Source organism: Leuresthes tenuis, unplaced genomic scaffold, assembly GCF_036924035.1.
Source record: "Leuresthes tenuis unplaced genomic scaffold, fLeuTen1.0.hap1 SCAF_18, whole genome shotgun sequence".
Lineage (NCBI taxonomy): Eukaryota > Metazoa > Chordata > Actinopteri > Atheriniformes > Atherinopsidae > Leuresthes > Leuresthes tenuis.
The window spans coordinates 2,484,287-2,503,215 of NW_027325372.1; the positions used below are offsets into that span (position 1 = coordinate 2,484,287).

At 45.4% G+C, this 18,929-nt stretch overlaps 1 protein-coding gene across 1 annotated transcript; it reads right to left on the bottom strand.

Annotated features, from left to right (window-relative positions):
• Positions 1 to 6,750: 6,750 nt before the first annotated feature.
• LOC140275603 (uncharacterized) lies at positions 6,751 to 8,201 on the bottom strand. Its single transcript, XM_072371119.1, is given in 2 exon segments — positions 6,751 to 8,075; positions 8,077 to 8,201. Coding segments are annotated over 2 exon segments (918 nt in total). The 3' UTR covers positions 6,751 to 7,282.
• Positions 8,202 to 18,929: the final 10,728 nt, after the last annotated feature.

Here is an 18,929-nt window from a genome sequence, read left to right on the forward strand (position 1 = left end):
CTGACCCCGTTTCTATGGTTATGGTGTCCCTTCTGCATTTCTTCCAGGACATGTGGGCGCTGCTCAACCTACAGCAGGTGCTTCGCTTAATCACCACAAACAGAGGAGAGGAAGATGCTGACAACTACGCCTTCGGTGCAGCTCCTCTGATGCAGCAGGAGCAGCACCGACGAGGCGGCTTTCAGAGCAAACCTGAGCACCAAATACCTGCAGAAAACTGACCGGTTAAGGTGCAGAATGCAGGCATTCAGCTTTGGAAAACCTCCTGAGAGACAGCTCGAAAGGGGGGGAAATCAGTTAGCAAAGGATTTGGTTTTAAGACCTTTGAGCTGAGTGAATAAAGCAGAGAAATGATGTGGATGACGATTTAATTCCCAACTTCTTATTCCGCTCCTCCCTGTTTGGAAAAAATCTTACTTTAATCTCTGCTCTGTCCCTTCTGTCTTGGTGCTGTGACTGAGTCTGCCTGCCGTTGCTACGCAACAATCCGAGTAACGAGGCTCATTATTGGATAAGTCATTAACTTACGGCGGTAGTTCAGGAAAGGCGTTTCAGAGCTGCAGACATGATTTTACTCTCAATTTATGGCATCAGCAGAACAAAGTGTGGAAGACGGCGTGATGGCAGAGATTTTCTCAGGGCTCTGTCACTCGGTGTGATGAGTGGCCGTGACAGCTGATGATAAGTGGCTGCCAGGCGCTGATATAAAGCAGCCTTTTCCTCTTCCTGGTCCCCAGAGTCCAGAACCACACCCAGGCTTCTGCTCCCAAGTGACCCCTTCAGCAGTCTAATTCCATTTCCTGCTGCCAGCTGCCCTGAGTGATTACTCTGACCAACTCCATTCATGAAGGAGCGGGGAGGAGGCGGGGCCACGGTCAGTGGCTCTCAGCCCATCTGTTGGCGTGTGTTTCTGCAAGGGGATTGTTAGAAAATTAGATAGTTATACTATGAGAAAAGCAAGAATAAGAGTGATGTGAGGAGGCCTCCTCCTGTTTTGACTGTCTGAACTCGTCTTCCCATAACATTAAATGGCGAGAACTGTCTTTTCCCATAACATTGAATGTCCCTGAACGTCCCTTTCCCATAAAATTGTGTGGCCAGCAAGCATAAACAATAAAAATAGCAAGAGCACCATTTAGTTACCAGACAACTCTGAGCCAGCTTCCTGCAGACTTGTCTCTTTCTTGCAAGACTCTGAGCCTAATTTTGAGAGAGTTGTTCTAACAGGGATGCTTTATGTTCCTTATTGCAGGTTTTAGCACATGTCTGGTAGAGAGTCCGCAGGCCGAAAGGGAAAAAAACACCAATTAAAGCTGCTGTGGCGAGCCGGCCCCCATGCATCAGTCCCATAGATGCACCAGGCTGCTTCAACCCTCCTCAGCCCTTTTCCACTTGAACATGCTGTTATTTGTATTCATCGTCCCGCAGGAGAGATGTCCGTCTTTTCCCCCGAGCTGCTCTGACTGCCGCTTTTGTCAGTTTAATGAAATCATTTGATGCAGTTAATCGGGCTGCGCTCCCACAGATGCTTTGAAATGTCAGCTTTGATCTTAACTTCTGCAATTAGTTTGAGGGCTGCTTGTGTCATCCAGGGGAAACTATCAGAAGATGCTTTCAGGGATCGCTGAAGAAAATGGGGATCGGGGAGCTTCCCTGGAGAGGAATCTGTCTTCACCTGTGACCTAACAGCTTTATTCCACAATAAACCCAATATTTCCTCTTTTCAGTGGTGAGAAAGTCCCATTTTGGCACTTCTTGATCCCTTTAAAAACTCCCTTTTGTTCCTCAAAATGATACATTTCAATTTTTTCGCCATAAAAACGAACTTTTAACGTGATTTTGTGATTCTTTAACGTGATTCTTCACCTTCCTCATCATTCAGTGAGTTTCTGATTGACAGCAGCCGACACTGGCCTTCCCTGTTTGCTTTTTTGATGCCGCCCTTTGTTTTGCTCTCCTTATATCGGGGTAATTAAGCCATAGATCTTCAAACCAGAGGGCGAAGGTAAATCCCACAAGATGACACTTTCTCTGGCTTTCAGCAGCATGAGAAAGGCATTTCTTACTGGCTCAGAGCAGCAGAAAGCAAGCTTACAACTCAGGTGGTGAGCAGAGTTAGCCCAACTGGCTAATTCACAAGCCCAATGTCCTGAAGTTCAGCAGGAATAAGTGAGGCCCTTGTAATCAGCTTCGAATTATGATGATGTTATATGAGCACATGCCTCAGATTCAGCTCATCATTCTGCCCTAAAATGTATAATTTACCATTAAAATCTGTCTCCATATATCTCTTCCTTTCGGTGTATTCTGTTTGGCTTCTGCTCAAAGTCCGACTCACATTAAAACTTACAACAAATCTGATTTAAAAACTGTTTTTTGACTGACATTGACAGCATTCACACAATGATTTCTTAAGATTTAAAGAAAGATTGAATCAAAGTCTCTTCACTTGTGTTACCAGGGCAACTAGATGCACTGTGGACGTCTCTCAAAGCTAATGTTTGCATGCTAATAATAAAACTGTGGTTTGACCACTGAAAACTCCACATCCTGCAGGTTAAAGAGAAGAAAAAGCATCCGTCACACTCAGCACACACCATCTGTGACGGCATGCAGGCACATTAGTGCACATGGCGTGAAAATCATGCAAATCTGCTCCGGCACTGTTTATTAATGCCAATTCATCTACAGGTTTTGAAGAAACACATGCTGCCATTCAGAAGACGTCTCTTTCGGGGAAGGTGTGTGAAGATTTGAAGCATAATGACACAAGAATACGAGCCAACAAAGAGGCCTAAATCCTGAAAACCTTTCAAACTATGGTTCCTAAAGGCTTAAAGACGAGTTGAGGCAACACAGGTCTGTCACAGCGCCTCGTGCTGCTGGAAACAAACTGAAAAGGAGCAGCCATCTTTCAGATTTCTCATTTATGCAGTCTGATATGTCCTGATAGTCCTTTTAATTCAATGCAGGATTGAAATAGTTTGTTTGTTTCGCCTATTTTCGGTTGACCTTTGAGACAGAGATAACAGTCCGGCACATTAAGATGACATCAAAGGCACCATTCCAGCTGCAATCCCTGTGGAAACATCTCAGATTTAATTTGAGATAACGTGGGTTCTGGTTTCACACACTCTCCAAGACAAAAAAGCAAGTAAGATCTGTCAAATGGGAGAAATATTTTCCCCCTGAGTGGAGCTGGAAACAGTAGCATCCCGCTGGGCTTGCACGCCCTGCAGGTCATGTTTTGATTTGGATCTGACTTTAATGTCTTCACTGTTGTGAAAACGGACTCTTTGCCATGCTGAACCACTGTCTCCAGCCCCACAGATGCAGCAAGCTCACAGCTGTTTCCCTGAGAAAAACCAATCTGATAAACGCAGAAACCAACAGAAGAAGTCGATTCTTAACGCGTCGTCACGAAGGAATTCCTCCGAGACAATCAGAGACCTGTGAAACTATTCCTGGATATGTCCACTCTGATTGAATTAGATTAAATGAGGACAGAGTAGCTTCAGCCTGTGGATTGTCCCCCATCATCTCTATTAGGATCCAGCCCTCATTCCTTTACATAATTACAGAAAAACAGGACATAGTTGCAGTGATTTATTATTAGTTTTTTATCAGTTCTGAGCAGCTTTAAAGTGAATATCTGGTCTGAGCTCCTTTATTCTCCAACACAGCCTGAACCCTCTGAGACAAGCTTTCTGTCATTTCTTTAAGGAGTCTTCAGGAATAGTTCTCCAGGTTCTAAAATGTCTGGTTTAAACCGCAAAAAGTGGCATAAAATGGGTCGTTTAAAAAGTCTTTAGCTACAGTTAACTAAATGCAGCTGCTTTCTGTCTGCAGCCAGCCACTAACTTTACTTTGTTAAATGATTTTGAGGATGAAACTGCTGCTGCAGAGATGAATCGGGTTCAATAATGTGCTGAAGTCCTGATCCTGCCCTGATAGTGTTTCTATATTTACAGGACAGCAGGAAGCAGCTGCAGAGATTCACTGAAACATGATAAAACATGGATATAAACCCAGAATCTGAGGCAGAAACAGAGTTTTTATCAGTTCTCAGCAGCTTTAAAGTGAATCTCTGGTCTGAGCTCCTTTATTCTCCAACACAGCCTGAACCCTCTGAGACAAGCTTTCTGTCATTTCTTTAAGGAGTCTTCAGGAATAGTTCTCCAGGCTTCTTGAAGGACATCCCAAAGCTCTTCTTTGGATGTGGGCTGCCTTTTGTTCCGTTCTCTGTCAGATGATCCCACACTGATCTAAACGGACTCTTTGCCATGCTGAACCACTGTCTCCAGCCCCACAGATGCAACAAGCTCACAGCTGTTTCCCTGAGAAAAAACAATCTGATAAACGCAGAAACCAACAGAAGAAGTCGATTCTTAACGCGTCGTCACGAAGGAATTCCTCCGAGACAATCAGAGACCTGTGAAACTACTCCTGGATATGTCCACTCTGATTGAATTAGATTAAATGAGGACAGAGTAGCTTCAGAAATTGGATTAATATTTCATCAAGAAGGCAGCGTATTAAACCAATTTAATTAGATTATTGAGCTCAGAGGGAGTGAGGGTCATGTGGAGGATAATATCAGGCTGCTGGTGAGTGCCTCCAGTGACAGAGGCACACTGTAAGCAGGGGCTGCATCTTCTGCCAGATCATCCATGATGTCCATCCCTTTATGAAAGCTCACTCTGCTGTTGAGACGGCAGCCGAAATGCTCAGAGGTTTCATCTTTATTTCCACAGATTCGCAGGGCAATTAAACACAACAGATTACCAGGAGAGCTTTCCCCAGAGGTCTGTTGATTCTGTCTCTCTTTGTTTGCTTTTGAACATCTGCAGTAAAAAAAAAAAAAACTGGAAACTGAGCTCAACCACAAAATCTAATTACACCCCCTGTGGTATTAATTTTTAGATCTAAACAAATCTGAGCAAAGGGAATACATTACTTCATCGTGTCACTATTGAAATAAACAGCAATGCCTTTGTAGTTCATCACAGAGTCACGCAGCTGTTGTCATCGTGAACCAGATCTGCAGCTTTATCAGCTGCTTTTTCACTGAAATACTGATGGACAGTGAATGCAACAGATCCACACAATAACACCAGTTTTGTGTGAGGCTTGATTTTGCAGGCAGTAAACCGGCCTGTCAACACACTGACATGTCTGCTGTGATTTTGCTGGAGAAGCAGCATCATTAGAAGCAGGAGAAAACAAAACGGTGGGTTTGAATTCCTCACGGAGAAGTCAAATTAAGCCTGTATTTCAGGAGATAATGTTTTACCCTTAAACACTCATTTTGTACAACCAATCCCTGCGTTTTCACCTGAATAACAGATTCTTAACCCTTCGTATCCATCCAAACAAGATGCTAACACACAGAGAAACAGTCTATATATGATATATAATCTCATCTAATCTCGAAATGGTACAAGTTAATACCAGGAATCAGCAGCCAGAGACAGTGCAGATAGCTTAAGAGTAATGAACTGCAGCAGGTGGAGTCTGGAGAAACCCGAACATTAGGTGTGTTCATTAAAAAAAGAGCCTGCTTGATTCCAGTAAAGCCAAAGAAGCTGCAGCACAGCATCCTCTGCTTCTGCCACGAGTCAAACACATGCAGCTTGGAGATTATTTTACTTAGTTTCTGCACTTTTGCCTCACAATTATCACAACAGGACATCCAATCGTTTCCATCTTAATGCACTTTCATGGTAATAAATTCAGAATATTGAACAGCTCTGCATTGTGTTCTGGAACCTGATGAGGTTTCATGTTAGTTTTGGGCTGAGGTGCAGATCGGAAAATATGTTTATTGTATTTGTATTAAAAATGCAGAGAGGCCTGTGGATTTTCCCCCATCATCTCTATTAGGATCCAGCCCTCATTTCTTTACATAATTACAGAAAAACAGGAAATAGTTGCAGTGATTTATTAGAACATGTTCAAACATGAACATAAACCCAGAATCTGAGGCAGAAACAGAGTTTTTATCAGTTCTCAGCAGCTTTAAAGTGAATCTCTGGTCTGAGCTCCTTTATTCTCCAACACAGCCTGAACCCTCTGAGACAAGCTTTCTGTCATTTCTTTAAGGAGTCTTCAGGAATAGTTCTCCAGGCTTCTTGAAGGACATCCCAAAGCTCTTCTTTGGATGTGGGCTGCCTTTTGTTCCGTTCTCTGTCAGATGATCCCACACTGCTTCAATAATGTTGAGGTCCGGGCTCTGGGGAGGATTCATCCCTCCATAAGACCTGTTGCCACTGATTTTCAGTCCACTTCTTGTGTCATTTGGCACAGCTCAGCCTTTTCTCCCTGTTTCCCTTCCTTAAGAACGGCTTCTTGACAGCCACCCTTCCATGGAGACCATTTCTGATGAGGCTTGGGCCAACAGTAGATGGATCAGCTGAAGGTCCAGATGCATCTCTCAGGTCCTGTCAGGTCACAGCTGGATTTTTTCCTCTTTCTTAAGGACATCACTTTCAGATCCTGTTCATCTGCTGTAGATAGTTTTTTAGGCCTGACACTTCTTCTTTTGTCCTCCACTTGTCCAGTTTCCTCAAATGTTTTAAGGACACACTGCACACCATGCTGAGATATGCCAAGTTTTCAGCTAATAGCTCTTTGGGAATCACCTTGTTGCTGCAGAAATCCTATTTTCTGTCTGTCAAACTGTGTTTTCTTTGCTGTTTTTCATAGATGCAGCTAAAGAAATGGGAACAAATGATGTGTCTTTGTAACAAAGTGCCTAAAGATCCAGTTTAAAATGGCTTCTTTGCTAAGTTGTCTGTTCTGTGTCGACACAACACTGGTTCATCCCTTGAGTTAGGAGCCTTTTTTCTGCCTGAATGCTTCATAGCTCAGAGTTAAGTGGCTGAACAAAGAAAAAACACATGAAAATGCTCAGGAACAAGGACTGAAAATGAGTGAAAAAGCAGAAAATGTCCAAAGAAAAGCTGTGACAGACCTTCAGAAAGCTGCAGACTTCAAAGGATTACAAGGAAATAGAAATAAATGAGGGCTGGACCAACACTTGCACAATATCAGATGATCTTTGTGTCTTGACAGAAGAATTACAGCAACTGAAAACTCTTCTATGTGTTGCAGCAGACTTGAATAAATGTGAGGTTCTCCTCTGAAAAAGGTCGATATAAATCAAGAAGTCGCATTAGCCGCTGGAGATAAAAAAGAGACATAAAACCCACCGATTAAAGGACATCGCAGGCAGGATTTATAAGCTCTCTCTGAGTGTTTTCCACTCTCTCTGTTCGTGAATTCAGCTGAGCACTTCCAAATCCTCATCAACCGCTGACAAATGCGGGCAGGATTCCAGAGTCTGGCTGGAGCCTGTTCTCAGACTGATCGAGCCGTACAAGTTCGCAGCATGTTTAGAATAAGCAAAGGCTTTCCTCCTCATCATCTCCCCTTTCCACATGGAGATCATGAGCAGCGTGGAGAGCAGGACGCCCCCGAGGGTCAGCAGACACAGTCCCGCTATGACACAGCGGTCCAGATGGGCACCCACCCTCGCTTTCTCCCTCTCCAGACGCTCCATCTCGCGCGCGGACACGGTGTCCGGGTCCACGCGGACGTCCCTGGGAACAGTGTACGTTATAGCGACCAAAGAGATGCCGGTTACCAGGCACGTCACGGCAATGATGAAGCCGTAATCCACAGATTTCCCCGAGCCGTCGGACGAGAGGTCGTCATCGGACAGCAAGTAAAGTTCCTGGATGTCCTCCTCCTCCTCCTCCTCCTCCTCCATCGCCTCCTCCTCGTACAGTTCACTTGAGGAGCTCTGAGCCAGCCGGCAGATCTGTGAGCTTGCCTCTATCAGTCGGTCATCCTCAGCATCTCCCTCGTGTTTGCAGGTGAAAGATGTTTCAGTTTCCTCTTCCGGCCGCGGACCGGTCCAGGTCTCTGTCCGTGGTGCTGATCCCTCTCCTCCGGTGAGACGAGGCGACTGCGCGCCGCCGGAGTCGCTCTTGGTGTTACTTTGTCTTTTTAAGACAGGGGAGGTGTCTCTGGCATCGGATTGATCAAAGTAAAACAGTTCCAGATCAGCCATTTAAGCCCGGACTGGGTTTCCTGGCTGTTAAGCCCATGCGCCCGACTCTGTCAGCGAAACGCGCGCAGATGAAAATACTCTGAAACTCTCTGAAATGCTGCGTGACACTCCGACAACTTCTTTGCATATTTGCGAGTGAAAGCTTCCCACTTTGGAGAGCACCACAAGCATTTTTAAATCGACGCTCTGCAGGACACACATTGGTTCATCACAGTGCTGTAGAATTAAAGACAATGAAGCAACGCGGCTCCTTAGAAACACTCACTTTTGCTTTTTCTGGCTTTTGCAAGCATCCTTTTCCAGAGTTCCTGGCCAAGCGACGCGATATTGAATCTAACTGCGCGTACTGTGTTGAAATAAAAGACTATTAAGTATCGACGTGCGGTTTGCTGAGCACCTCTGAGTCTCTCTGTGGCAGCTCGAGTCCCCGACTGATTCCGCTCCTTGATCAATTAGAGTGAAATGTTCGCAGACCCCGCCCACAGACCCGCCTTAAACTTCCGCGCGCGCACACACGCACACACACGTGAGTGTGTGTGGTGAGCAAGTCAGCAAAGAGAGCCCCACTTCCTCATGAGAAGCTAAAAGTTATTACAGTTGTTCCGGAGGAACTGGATTAACTGTCAGGAAATTTAACTCAAAATAATATAATATAATAATATAAATTTAATATCGGTCCATCCAAGAGGTATTTATGTGTTTTAAGTATGAAAACAGCAAACTGTGTAATTAACTAAATGTGGTTCAGCACATTTCCAGAAAGTCAGAGGTCAAACTGTCCCAGAAGGGATCGATGGCTCCTTGGGGAGCAACGAACCCAATTTCAAGGAAAGCAATAAAAACATATTTCATTTGTTGAAAACAGGACCAGAAAAATGCTTTTAAAAGTTTTTCTTTAACAGTTTCATTGTATTTAGAAAAAAGAACCAAATCCAGGATCTGCAGCATCAACACTCAGTAAAAGCTGCTCCAGACTCATGTTTCCATCCTTCAGCTTCCTTTAATGACTCTTTTTAATGCTTTGAACTGAGTTTTTCACAGGAATCTGAGTCCATTCCTGCTGAATCCCAGATTCCAGCTGCTCAGCAGTCCCTGGTTGTCTGGTTCTCCTCTTCATGATGCTCCAACATCTGCAGCAGCAGACAGATGTGGCCTGCAGGCAGCAGCCGAGCTCACACACTCTGTGTGTCTGAAGCTGCTGGAAGTCCTGCAGAATGAGGTCTGGCATCGTCCTGCTGAAATAACCACAGAAGTCACCTTGATGGCAGCATCTGTCTCTGCAGAACTCCAACATCCAGCTGTGCATCAGTGGTACCTTCACCCAGATGAAGCCCTCCATGCCATGGACTCTGCTGCAGCCCCAGACCATCCCAGACGCTGGCTTTAAACCTTCCTCTGAAAACAGCCTGGATGCTCTTTCTCAGCAGTTTTTCCCAGAAGCAGCTGAAACGTGGACTCATCTGCCCACAGAACCCGTGTCCACTGTCTTTCTGTCCCTCTGAGATGAGCTGGAGTCCAGAGAACTGGGCCGTGGTTCTGCTCAGAGCTGATATATGGCTTCCTCCTGGTGTGATGCAGCTTCAGCTCACATTTCTGGATGCAGCCGTGGACTGTGTTGAGTGGAAATGCTTTTCCCAGCTCCTCCTGAGCCCATGTGGCTGTATGGATCATGGTGGCCTGACGGTTTCTCCTGCAGTGCTGCCTGAGGGCTCCGAGCTCATCCAACAGGGCTTTCTGTCCTTGGCCTTTCCACACTGAGGTTTCCCCAGACTCCCTGAATCTGTTCCCAATATTCTGCTCTGTAGATGCTGAAAGACCAAAGTTCTTTACAGTCTGACTCTGAGGAATATTTCCTGAACTTATTGATGATTCTCTGATGGAGTTTGGCCCAAAGCGGTGAGCCACGACCCATCCTTGTTGGAGAGGCTGAACCTTTGGTGGAAGCTGCTTTTATACCCAATCCTGACACCCTCACCTGTCAGCAGGTAACCTGCTGGTTGGAGAAGCTCCAGAAGCTGTTGCTGTAGATTCTATAAACTTTCTGTCTTTCTTTGGCTCTACAGCAGCTTTTAGAGTGTTTTGCTGCATTAAACTAGATTTCTTTTGATTTTCCAAATACATAAAAATTGGTCAGTGAAGCAGCTTAAACCTGCTCAGAAAAGACAAAACAGGAGGATAAAATGTTTTTCTCTCATTCGATATGTGTCAGTGTGAGATTGGAAAGAACATTTTGAAAGGCTGAAAACTAGATTTCTGAGTGAAATTAGATAAAACTGGAGCTAACAGACGATAAGGTTCGAGCTTATGTTAGAAGAAAGAATTCTTTCTCTCTGCTTCTGTCTTTTCCTCTGATCTCTCCAGCATCTGATGTTTATTCTTGTCTTCCTTCTCTTCTTCTTCACTTCCTGTTGTCTTCCTTCTCTTCTTCTTCACTTCCTGTTGTCTTCCTTCTCTTCTTCTTCACTTCCTGTGACACTTTTCTTGCTGCTGTGTCTGACTCTGGGGCTGTTTTTGATCGTTTTTTACTGTTTTAACTGTGTTTCTGAGGGTTTTTATCTCGTTGTTGGCGTTTAAAGCAAATTAAAGTTTGAAACCAAAGTAATAAAACACACATCTGAGCAGCCGGGATGAGTTTCACAGCAACTTTCCACACTGAGACTTCCCCAGACTCCCTGAATCTGTTCCCAATATTCTGCTCTGTAGATGCTGAAAGACCAAAGTTCTTTCCAGTCTGACTCTGAGGAATATTTCCTGAACTTATTGATGATTCTCTGATGGAGTTTGGCCCAAAGCGGTGAGCCACGACCCATCCTTGTTGGAGAGGCTGAACCTTTGGTGGAAGCTGCTTTTATACCCAATCCTGACACCCTCACCTGGCAGCAGGTAACCTGCTGGTTGGAGAAGCTCCAGAAGCTGTTGCTGTAGATTCTATAAACTTTCTGTCTTTCTTTGGCTCCAGAACAACTTTCACTGAGTGTTGCTGCAGCAGAATTTTCTAAATATGATGAAATGTTCAGTGAAGAACATCTTTTGTTAAATAAAAGTTACATATTTAAGGTTTTGTAGCATTTCAGAAAACATCGTGGAGTTAAAAGAGTAAATATTGCTCCTTATCTCCCTCTGAAGCTGCTTTTTTTATTCCAGATTAACGCTGTTACTGTAGATTCTATAAACTTATCTCTAACTAACATCTAAACTAACTAACAACTAACTTGGAAATGCATTTGATCGGAAGCATTGATCTGTTGGTTTCCTTAGCTCGGATATTATTTTTGAATTAGCTCTATATGAATTAATTGTATTATGATTACAATGAATTGAATTCCAATTGGCTTGAATTGGACTTTATTACTTAAGTGCCTTGAGATGATAATTGTTGTAATCTGGCGCTTTATAAATAAAACTGAATTGAATTGAATGGAAAATAAGTCCTGATAGACACACCCTGATGGGGCTGAGGTTTGGTCTCACAAAGCAGGAAATTGTGACTTTCTTTGTTGGGATTTTACAGTGAGGTGATTCATAGTTTATTGATCACAGAATGGAGTGGAGGCTTTCAGGCTCGACCCCTTTTTAGGGCCATTATTTGGAGAGCAAAGACCGTCCAGCTGAGGCGACAAGTCCTCAGACAGCAATAGAGTTCGGTAAAGCAAGGGTTGCCTTCATGATTTAGCTACACATTAAAATGTCCAATTCTATTTTTAGTGGAGGTTTAGGTGCAGTCTTAAAGCCTCACGTCACCTGCAGTAAATTCTGATTAGAAATGCTGCTTCTTTCTTTATTTTCACAGGAATAGGTAAGTATTTTGTAATATATATATTGCCTGAAACAGGGGGAGGCGTCTGTGGAAAAGATAACATCCAACAACCATCATCTCACAGATTTAGAAGAAGTAGATTTTTTCTTTATTTCACTCAAAAGATTCAAACATACACAACACTTCTGATCTTTTTGCTAATCTGAGCCAAACAACCGGTGCCTTCAGCTTCAGAGGAACAAACAGACAGAACGTTACAGCTCTTTAAAACGTAGAAATATACACAAATTCTCAAGGATCTTTTAGAAATATGCACATGACCTCATTAATGGCAGCAGCATCCTGTCTCTCTGAACATCATAATCTGTGAGAAGCATTCACACGTATAATCAGGGATTCCTACTGTTTTCAGGGGAGCATCGTGCCGGCAGAAGAAAACCTTAAAAGACTGAAATAACTATTGAAGGGTTTGTGCTCCACAGCTTTTAAATTGCACCCACATTCAGCAGCAAAGGTTCCCCTCGCTGAGCTTCTCGTAGAACCTTTGGACGTTCTTCTCTGACTCTGTGGAACATGTTCATGTCAGGTCCCACAGAGGCTCTTAGGTTTTTTGTATCTCGTCACTTCCTGTTTTATTTTGAAATTAACAACTCCTCTGGTTTCAGGTATCTTGCTCTTCCTCCCGTGTCATGCGTCTCATTGTCTTCCCTGATGTGTTTCCACCTGTTCCCCTTGATTCCTCAGGTGTATTTAGTCTGCATCTCGTTGCCAGTGTGTTGAATTGTCTTTCAAGCGTTCTTCCTCCAAAGTAACCAAAGCCTAAATATTCCAAGATATTGTTTGATGATTTCCTCCTTGAGTGGTTTTCTGTTCTAAGTTTTTTCCATAGTCATAGATTTAATCAAATGAAGTTTTGTTTCTTTGTCTTTTTCAGTAGTATCTCCGGTAGAGGAGTGTCTTTGATTTATAACTTTCATAGCAACTCCATTAGAAGGAGTCTCCTTTTATTGATTTGTTAAATTTCTATAGAGCCTCTGACGGTTCTGAGAGGGATAACTTTATTTGTAAGATTTATATAACCTTTTGTTTTGTCCTAGCATGGCGAGAACTTTCTTTTTGATACTTCTCTGTGGCAAGGAGCGGGGTAAAATAAGGAATTGTATGGGCCAACAACGCCACCTGGGGACTTGGTAAATGGTAAATGGACTTGTACTTGTATAGCGCTTTTCTAGTCTAACTGACCACTCAAAGCGCTTCACTACATGCCGCATTCACCCCACTCACACATATTCATACAGCACGTCTTAAGATACTTAACTACGTGCTTTTCTAATCATTCACACACATTCATACCCCCAATGATACACTAGGGGGGCAACGTGGGGTTCAGTGTCTTGCCCAAGGACGCTTCGACATGTAGCCCGGTTGGTGGGTGACTGCTCTTCCTCCTGAGCTACAGCCGCCCCGAGGTATAACAACTGGAATAAAAATATGTATACGGACACAGGGTCGTGACTGAGGAGGCAGAGACAGGAACGTAAATAAAACAAGTTAATTGAAAATGCTGATGAATAAAGCAAAACTGCTCCTGTAGAAGAAGGGTTAAACACAAGATACCTTTCTAAAATAATTTTTATTAACAAAAAGGAAGCTAAAAGGCAGACTATAACAATGCTAAAACCCAAACAACAGAAAACTAAAATCAGTGGGCTGGAGCCTCAGTGGGAGGCATATTACTGGGTGAGTGTGTCCCTCCTTCTTAACCTGGGATGCAGCACGACAAAAAGAAACCTCTACAACCACACTAGAAGTGCCCCAGTGTCCACCTGCATGCAAAACAGGAAGTGAGGCCCCCCCCACGGGGCCCAGCCTCCCACCTGATGACAATCAGGCCACACTGAAGCTCAAAGGAACAAACAAAGAGTTAACAAAACCAGCAACTTAATCCCTAAAACAATATTACAAATGTAACTGGGACAAAAATATACTTAAACTAAACTAACGGGATAAACAAAGAACTACACAGAACAGAACAAAAGGAAACAAACCAAAACTGTATAACAAAACTGTAGAAAACAAACTAACAAAACAGCAAAGCAGCAACTAAACCTAAAAGACACACACAGGATGGGGACCCTACTCACCACCTTAATCAGGTAACCGCTCAGCAAGAGGCTGAATGGAGCCATTTTGGAGCCTTTATAAAGTCACCCCACAGAACCTGGGGAGGAGCCAAAGAGGCGGCCACCTGGGCTGTATTATACAACCCTTAGGCCCACTCCATCTCCACAGGTATCGAAGAGAGTGAGTTAGGAATCTATAATCTATTACTTTGCTCATCAATTGACTATCATTGTATAAATAAAATCTGATTATTGATGCTACCCTGCATCTTTGTCCAGTGCTTTCACGGATCGTGGCAGTTCAGATCAGACTGTAGGCAGCCACAGGTGAGGATTAGCCATTAAAATGCATTTCTGCTGTTTCTGCAGCAGGATTAATCGCCCTGCTGCAGTCTAACTGCTCTGCTCAGTACATTCAGCAGTCAGGATCTGTTAGTTTAAAGCGATTGAAGAAAGATTTCACATGTGTGGCAAACCGAGATGTCTGCAGACAGGCTGGAAATGTTCCTGAACCACTTCAGAACATCAGCGTCTGCTTGCTGCTGGTTGGTGGCTTGATTAAGTCATTTTTTTATTGATTTATAGTTTTTTTGCCTCCCCACTTCAAAATGCTTGCTTTCATTATCAAACTGTCTCCTTGTGACTGAAAACTCAAACAGACTAACAGGAAACGTGCACATCTGAGTCCAAACAAAATTAACTTGGAAGCATCAAATTCACTGATAATACATGCTCTGTAATCCAGGTCGTGACCCTTGAAAAGGAGGCATGTCTCATTGAAGAAAATCCCTTTTTAAATGGTAGGGAGTTCAAGGCATTTCAGACCAACAGGGGAGATCTGTTTCTGTTTCTGTATTTATCAGACGCTTTTATCCAAAGCGACTTACAAATGAAGATATAACAGCTTTATAAAAAGCTAACAATAAGCTAACAATAAGCTAACAATAAGCTAACAATAAGCTAATAAAAAGCTAACAATAAGCTACATAGAAGGAACCCAGGAGTCCGACTCTGTCAGAGGGGACAGAGTAGAGATAGGGTGCAGGCATAGAAGGAAGTGCAGAAAGACTTTATTATTCACGTTTTAGCAGTTATTTGGTTAATTTAAGTGCAGATGTTGTCACAAACGCGCATCTTCAACCACATCATTGTGAGATGTTGGTTGACAAATCCATTTTTAGACTAAATGTGACCTTTTCTTGTAGAATTTTGGCTAATTTTCGGGTCCTATTTGCACCGAGGATTTTCTTTTGGGTGCCAGGATTCTCAATATTGACCTTAAAGTCAGAGTAAAACTGAAATAACTGCAGAACAATGTGTTATGAACTATTCGGTCAAGCATAGAGTTTCTGTTTCTGTATTTATCAGACGCTTTTATCCAAAGCGACTTACAAATGAAGATATAACAGCTTTATAAAAAGCTAACAATAAGCTACATAGAAGGAACCCAGGAGTCGGACTCTGTCAGAGGGGACAGAGTAGAGATAGGGTGCAGGCATAGAAGGAAGTGCAGAAAGATAAAGTGCAGAGATAGAGGGGGTAGGGAAGTACAAGGTAAGTGCTGGGATAGGAGATGCTCTCTGAAGAGCTGGGTTTTCAGGAGCTTCTTGAAGATAGACAGGGACGCCCCTGTTCTGGTAGCGCTCGGTAGGTCATTCCACCATCGTGGGACGACACATGAACAGAGTTTGGATTGTCTTAGGCGTGGTGTAGGAGCTGCTAGACGACAATCCTGGGACCAACGGAGGGACCCAGTTGGGACAGAAGCCTTTGCAAGAGCATTCAAGTAGATGGAGCCGTTCCATTAAGCTCTTTGTAGCTAACATCAGGGACTTGGATCTGATGCAGGCGGCTAAGGGCAGCCAGAGGAGCTCAATGAACAGAGGGGGGACGTGTGTCTCTGCTTGACATTACTCAGATGCACAGAGACTCGCTGCTCTGTTTTATGATTGTTTGACATGGGTTGTGTGTCTTTGTTGTGTGTTATTTCATGTGATCTGACGCCGGTGTCGTGCAGAGAGCCGGCAGGAGGCCATTTCTGTCACTTTGGTGTATAAAAGTCCTCAGAGGCTGCTTACTCCTGACATTAAGATGCATCTTTGCTCTTCTAACCACAACTTGGCAGGTCTCTGCTCTCTTGTAACTGACGTCTCTGTTCACTATAACAATCTTTTTGGTAGCCAGGAAGGAGGGAGGCTAAGAGCCAATAAACTGATCGTGGCCCAATCTCGATCCCTCTGCTCGGACGAATTTAGATGCCCGAGTGCTCCTTCAGCTCCCAAATAAAATGAAGAGGTTGGGCATTGGGATTGGGCCAATGTCCTTGCCTTTATTGCCAAAGTGGACCCATGAATGGCTCTTTTCGGCAGGATTAGGATGTCACCGAGCTCACCGCCATTTTTTTAGATGTTCACTGCACTTAAATGGCTTCATATCTCACGGCAGCAGAGCCCATAAGAGGCGTAGTTTCAGGGGAGAGCGTGCTGTCTACCAGCATATCTGTGAAGCTGGGGAGTCAGTATGGACCTGAATCATTGTAGAATATTTCCAGGGTCTCTTTTAAATCAATGCCACAAGGAATTGAAGTAGTTCTGAACACAAAAAGTGGTTCAACCTGCAGCAATGAGGTCCCCAATGAAGTGGCCTGTAGGTGTACCTAGGGGGCATGTTGGGTTAGGTATGGTCTGATCTTTCTTATGTTTAGTAATGCAAAGCGGCACGAACGAGCAGCCGAGGTAATCTTTGAAGTGTGTTCGATAAGTGATTCTGAAGGCTAATCCTAGAAGATTTTTGCTCTTCTCTCAAACCATCTGTCTCCAGAATGGTGACATTTCTGTCCTCAAACTGGTGTCCCTCATCCTGGAGAGGTGGGGTACATCCTGGAGAGGTGGGGCACATCCTGGAGAGGTGGGGTACACCCTGGAGAGGTGGGGTACATCCTGGAGAGGTGGGGTACATCCTGGAAAGGTGGGGTACATCCTGGAGAGGTGGGGTACATCCTGGAGAGGTGGGGTGCATCCTGGAGAGGTGGGGTACATCCTGGAGAGGTGGGGTACACCCTGGAAAGGTGGGGTACATCCTGGAGAGGTGGGGTAGATCCTGGAGAGGTGGGGTACATCCTGGAGAGGTGGGGTGCATCCTGGAGAGGTGGGGTACATCCTGGAGAGGCGGGGTACATCCTGGAGAGGTGGGGTACACCCTGGAGAGGTGGGGTACATCCTGGAGAGGTGGGGTACACCCTGGAGAGGTGGGGTACATCCTGGAGAGGTGGGGTACACCCTGGAGAGGTGGGGTACATCCTGGAGAGGTGGGGTACACCCTGGAAAGGCGGGGTACATCCTGGAGAGGCGGGGTACATCCTGGAGAGGTGGGGTACACCCTGGAGAGGTGGGGTACATCCTGGAGAGGTGGGGTACACCCTGGAGAGGTGGGGTACATCCTGGAGAGGTGGGGTACATCCTGGAGAGGCGGGGTACATCCTGGAGAGGTGGGGTACACCCTGGAGAGGTGGGGTGCATCCTGGAGAGGTGGGGTACACCCTGGAGAGGTGGGGTACACCCTGGAGAGATGGGGTGCATCCTGGAGAGGTGGGGTACATCCTGGAGAGGTGGGGTGCATCCTGGAGAGGTGGGGTGCATCCTGGAGAGGTGGGGTGCATCCTGGAGAGGTGGGGTACACCCTGGAGAGATGGGGTGCATCCTGGAGAGGTGGGGTACATCCTGGAGAGGTGGGGTACACCCTGGAGAGATGGGGTGCATCCTGGAGAGGTGGGGTACACCCTGGAGAGGTGGGGTGCATCCTGGAGAGGTGGGGTGCATCCTGGAGAGGTGGGGTACACCCTGGAGAGGTGGGGTACATCCTGGAAAGGTGGGGTACACCCTGGAGAGATGGGGTACATCCTGGAGAGGTGGGGTACACCCTGGAGAGGTGGGGTGCATCCTGGAGAGGTGGGGTACATCCTGGAGAGGTGGGGTGCATCCTGGAGAGGTGGGGTGCATCCTGGAGAGGTGGGGTGCATCCTGGAGAGGTGGGGTACACCCTGGAGAGGTGGGGTACATCCTGGAAAGGTGGGGTACACCCTGGAGAGATGGGGTACATCCTGGAGAGGTGGGGTACACCCTGGAGAGGTGGGGTGCATCCTGGAGAGGTGGGGTACACCCTGGAGAGGTGGGGTGCATCCTGGAGAGGTGGGGTGCATCCTGGAGAGGCGGGGTACATCCTGGAGAGGTGGGGTACACCCTGGAGAGGTGGGGTACATCCTGGAAAGGTGGGGTACACCCTGGAGAGATGGGGTGCATCCTGGAGAGGTGGGGTGCATCCTGGAGAGGTGGGGTACATCCTGGAGAGGTGGGGTACACCCTGGAAAGGTGGGGTACATCCTGGAGAGGTCCACACAGAGACAAACGAAACAAACACCCATCCACAGCTCACACTCAGTCCTGAGGACCTAAATTGACCTAATTGTAGACACCAACTAACCTAACAGCATGTTTTTGGACGGTGGGAGGAAGCCGGAGAACCCGGAGAACCCGGAGAACCCGGAGAACCCGGAGAGAACATGCAGCCTCCACACAGAAATAATCCAGCTGGGATTTGAACCAGGAACCTTCTGGCTGTGAGCATTAGTTTAGAGGAAATAAACACTTTTCGGTCTGGTTTGCAGCAGCTCGCGCGTCAGCTTCAGGGAAACCTCTGAGACGGCTTCACTGAGACAACTCCTGAATATTTAAGTGAAAAGCAGCGATTAAAAAGTCAACTTGTCACCTCAGTTTCTCCTCTGCTGCAGCAGGCTGACTGTAAAAACCAGGAATTTGAGGTATTTATCTCCGGTCATATTTATAGGATAGATCTTTTCAGCAGGTTGATGGAAACGAAGCACATTCCTCTAAAGGCAGTAAAAGAGTGGGTGAGACATAAGGTTGGATACTTTACTCCAGGCAGCATTTAAGTCACACGGTGTCCTGTTTCACTGAGC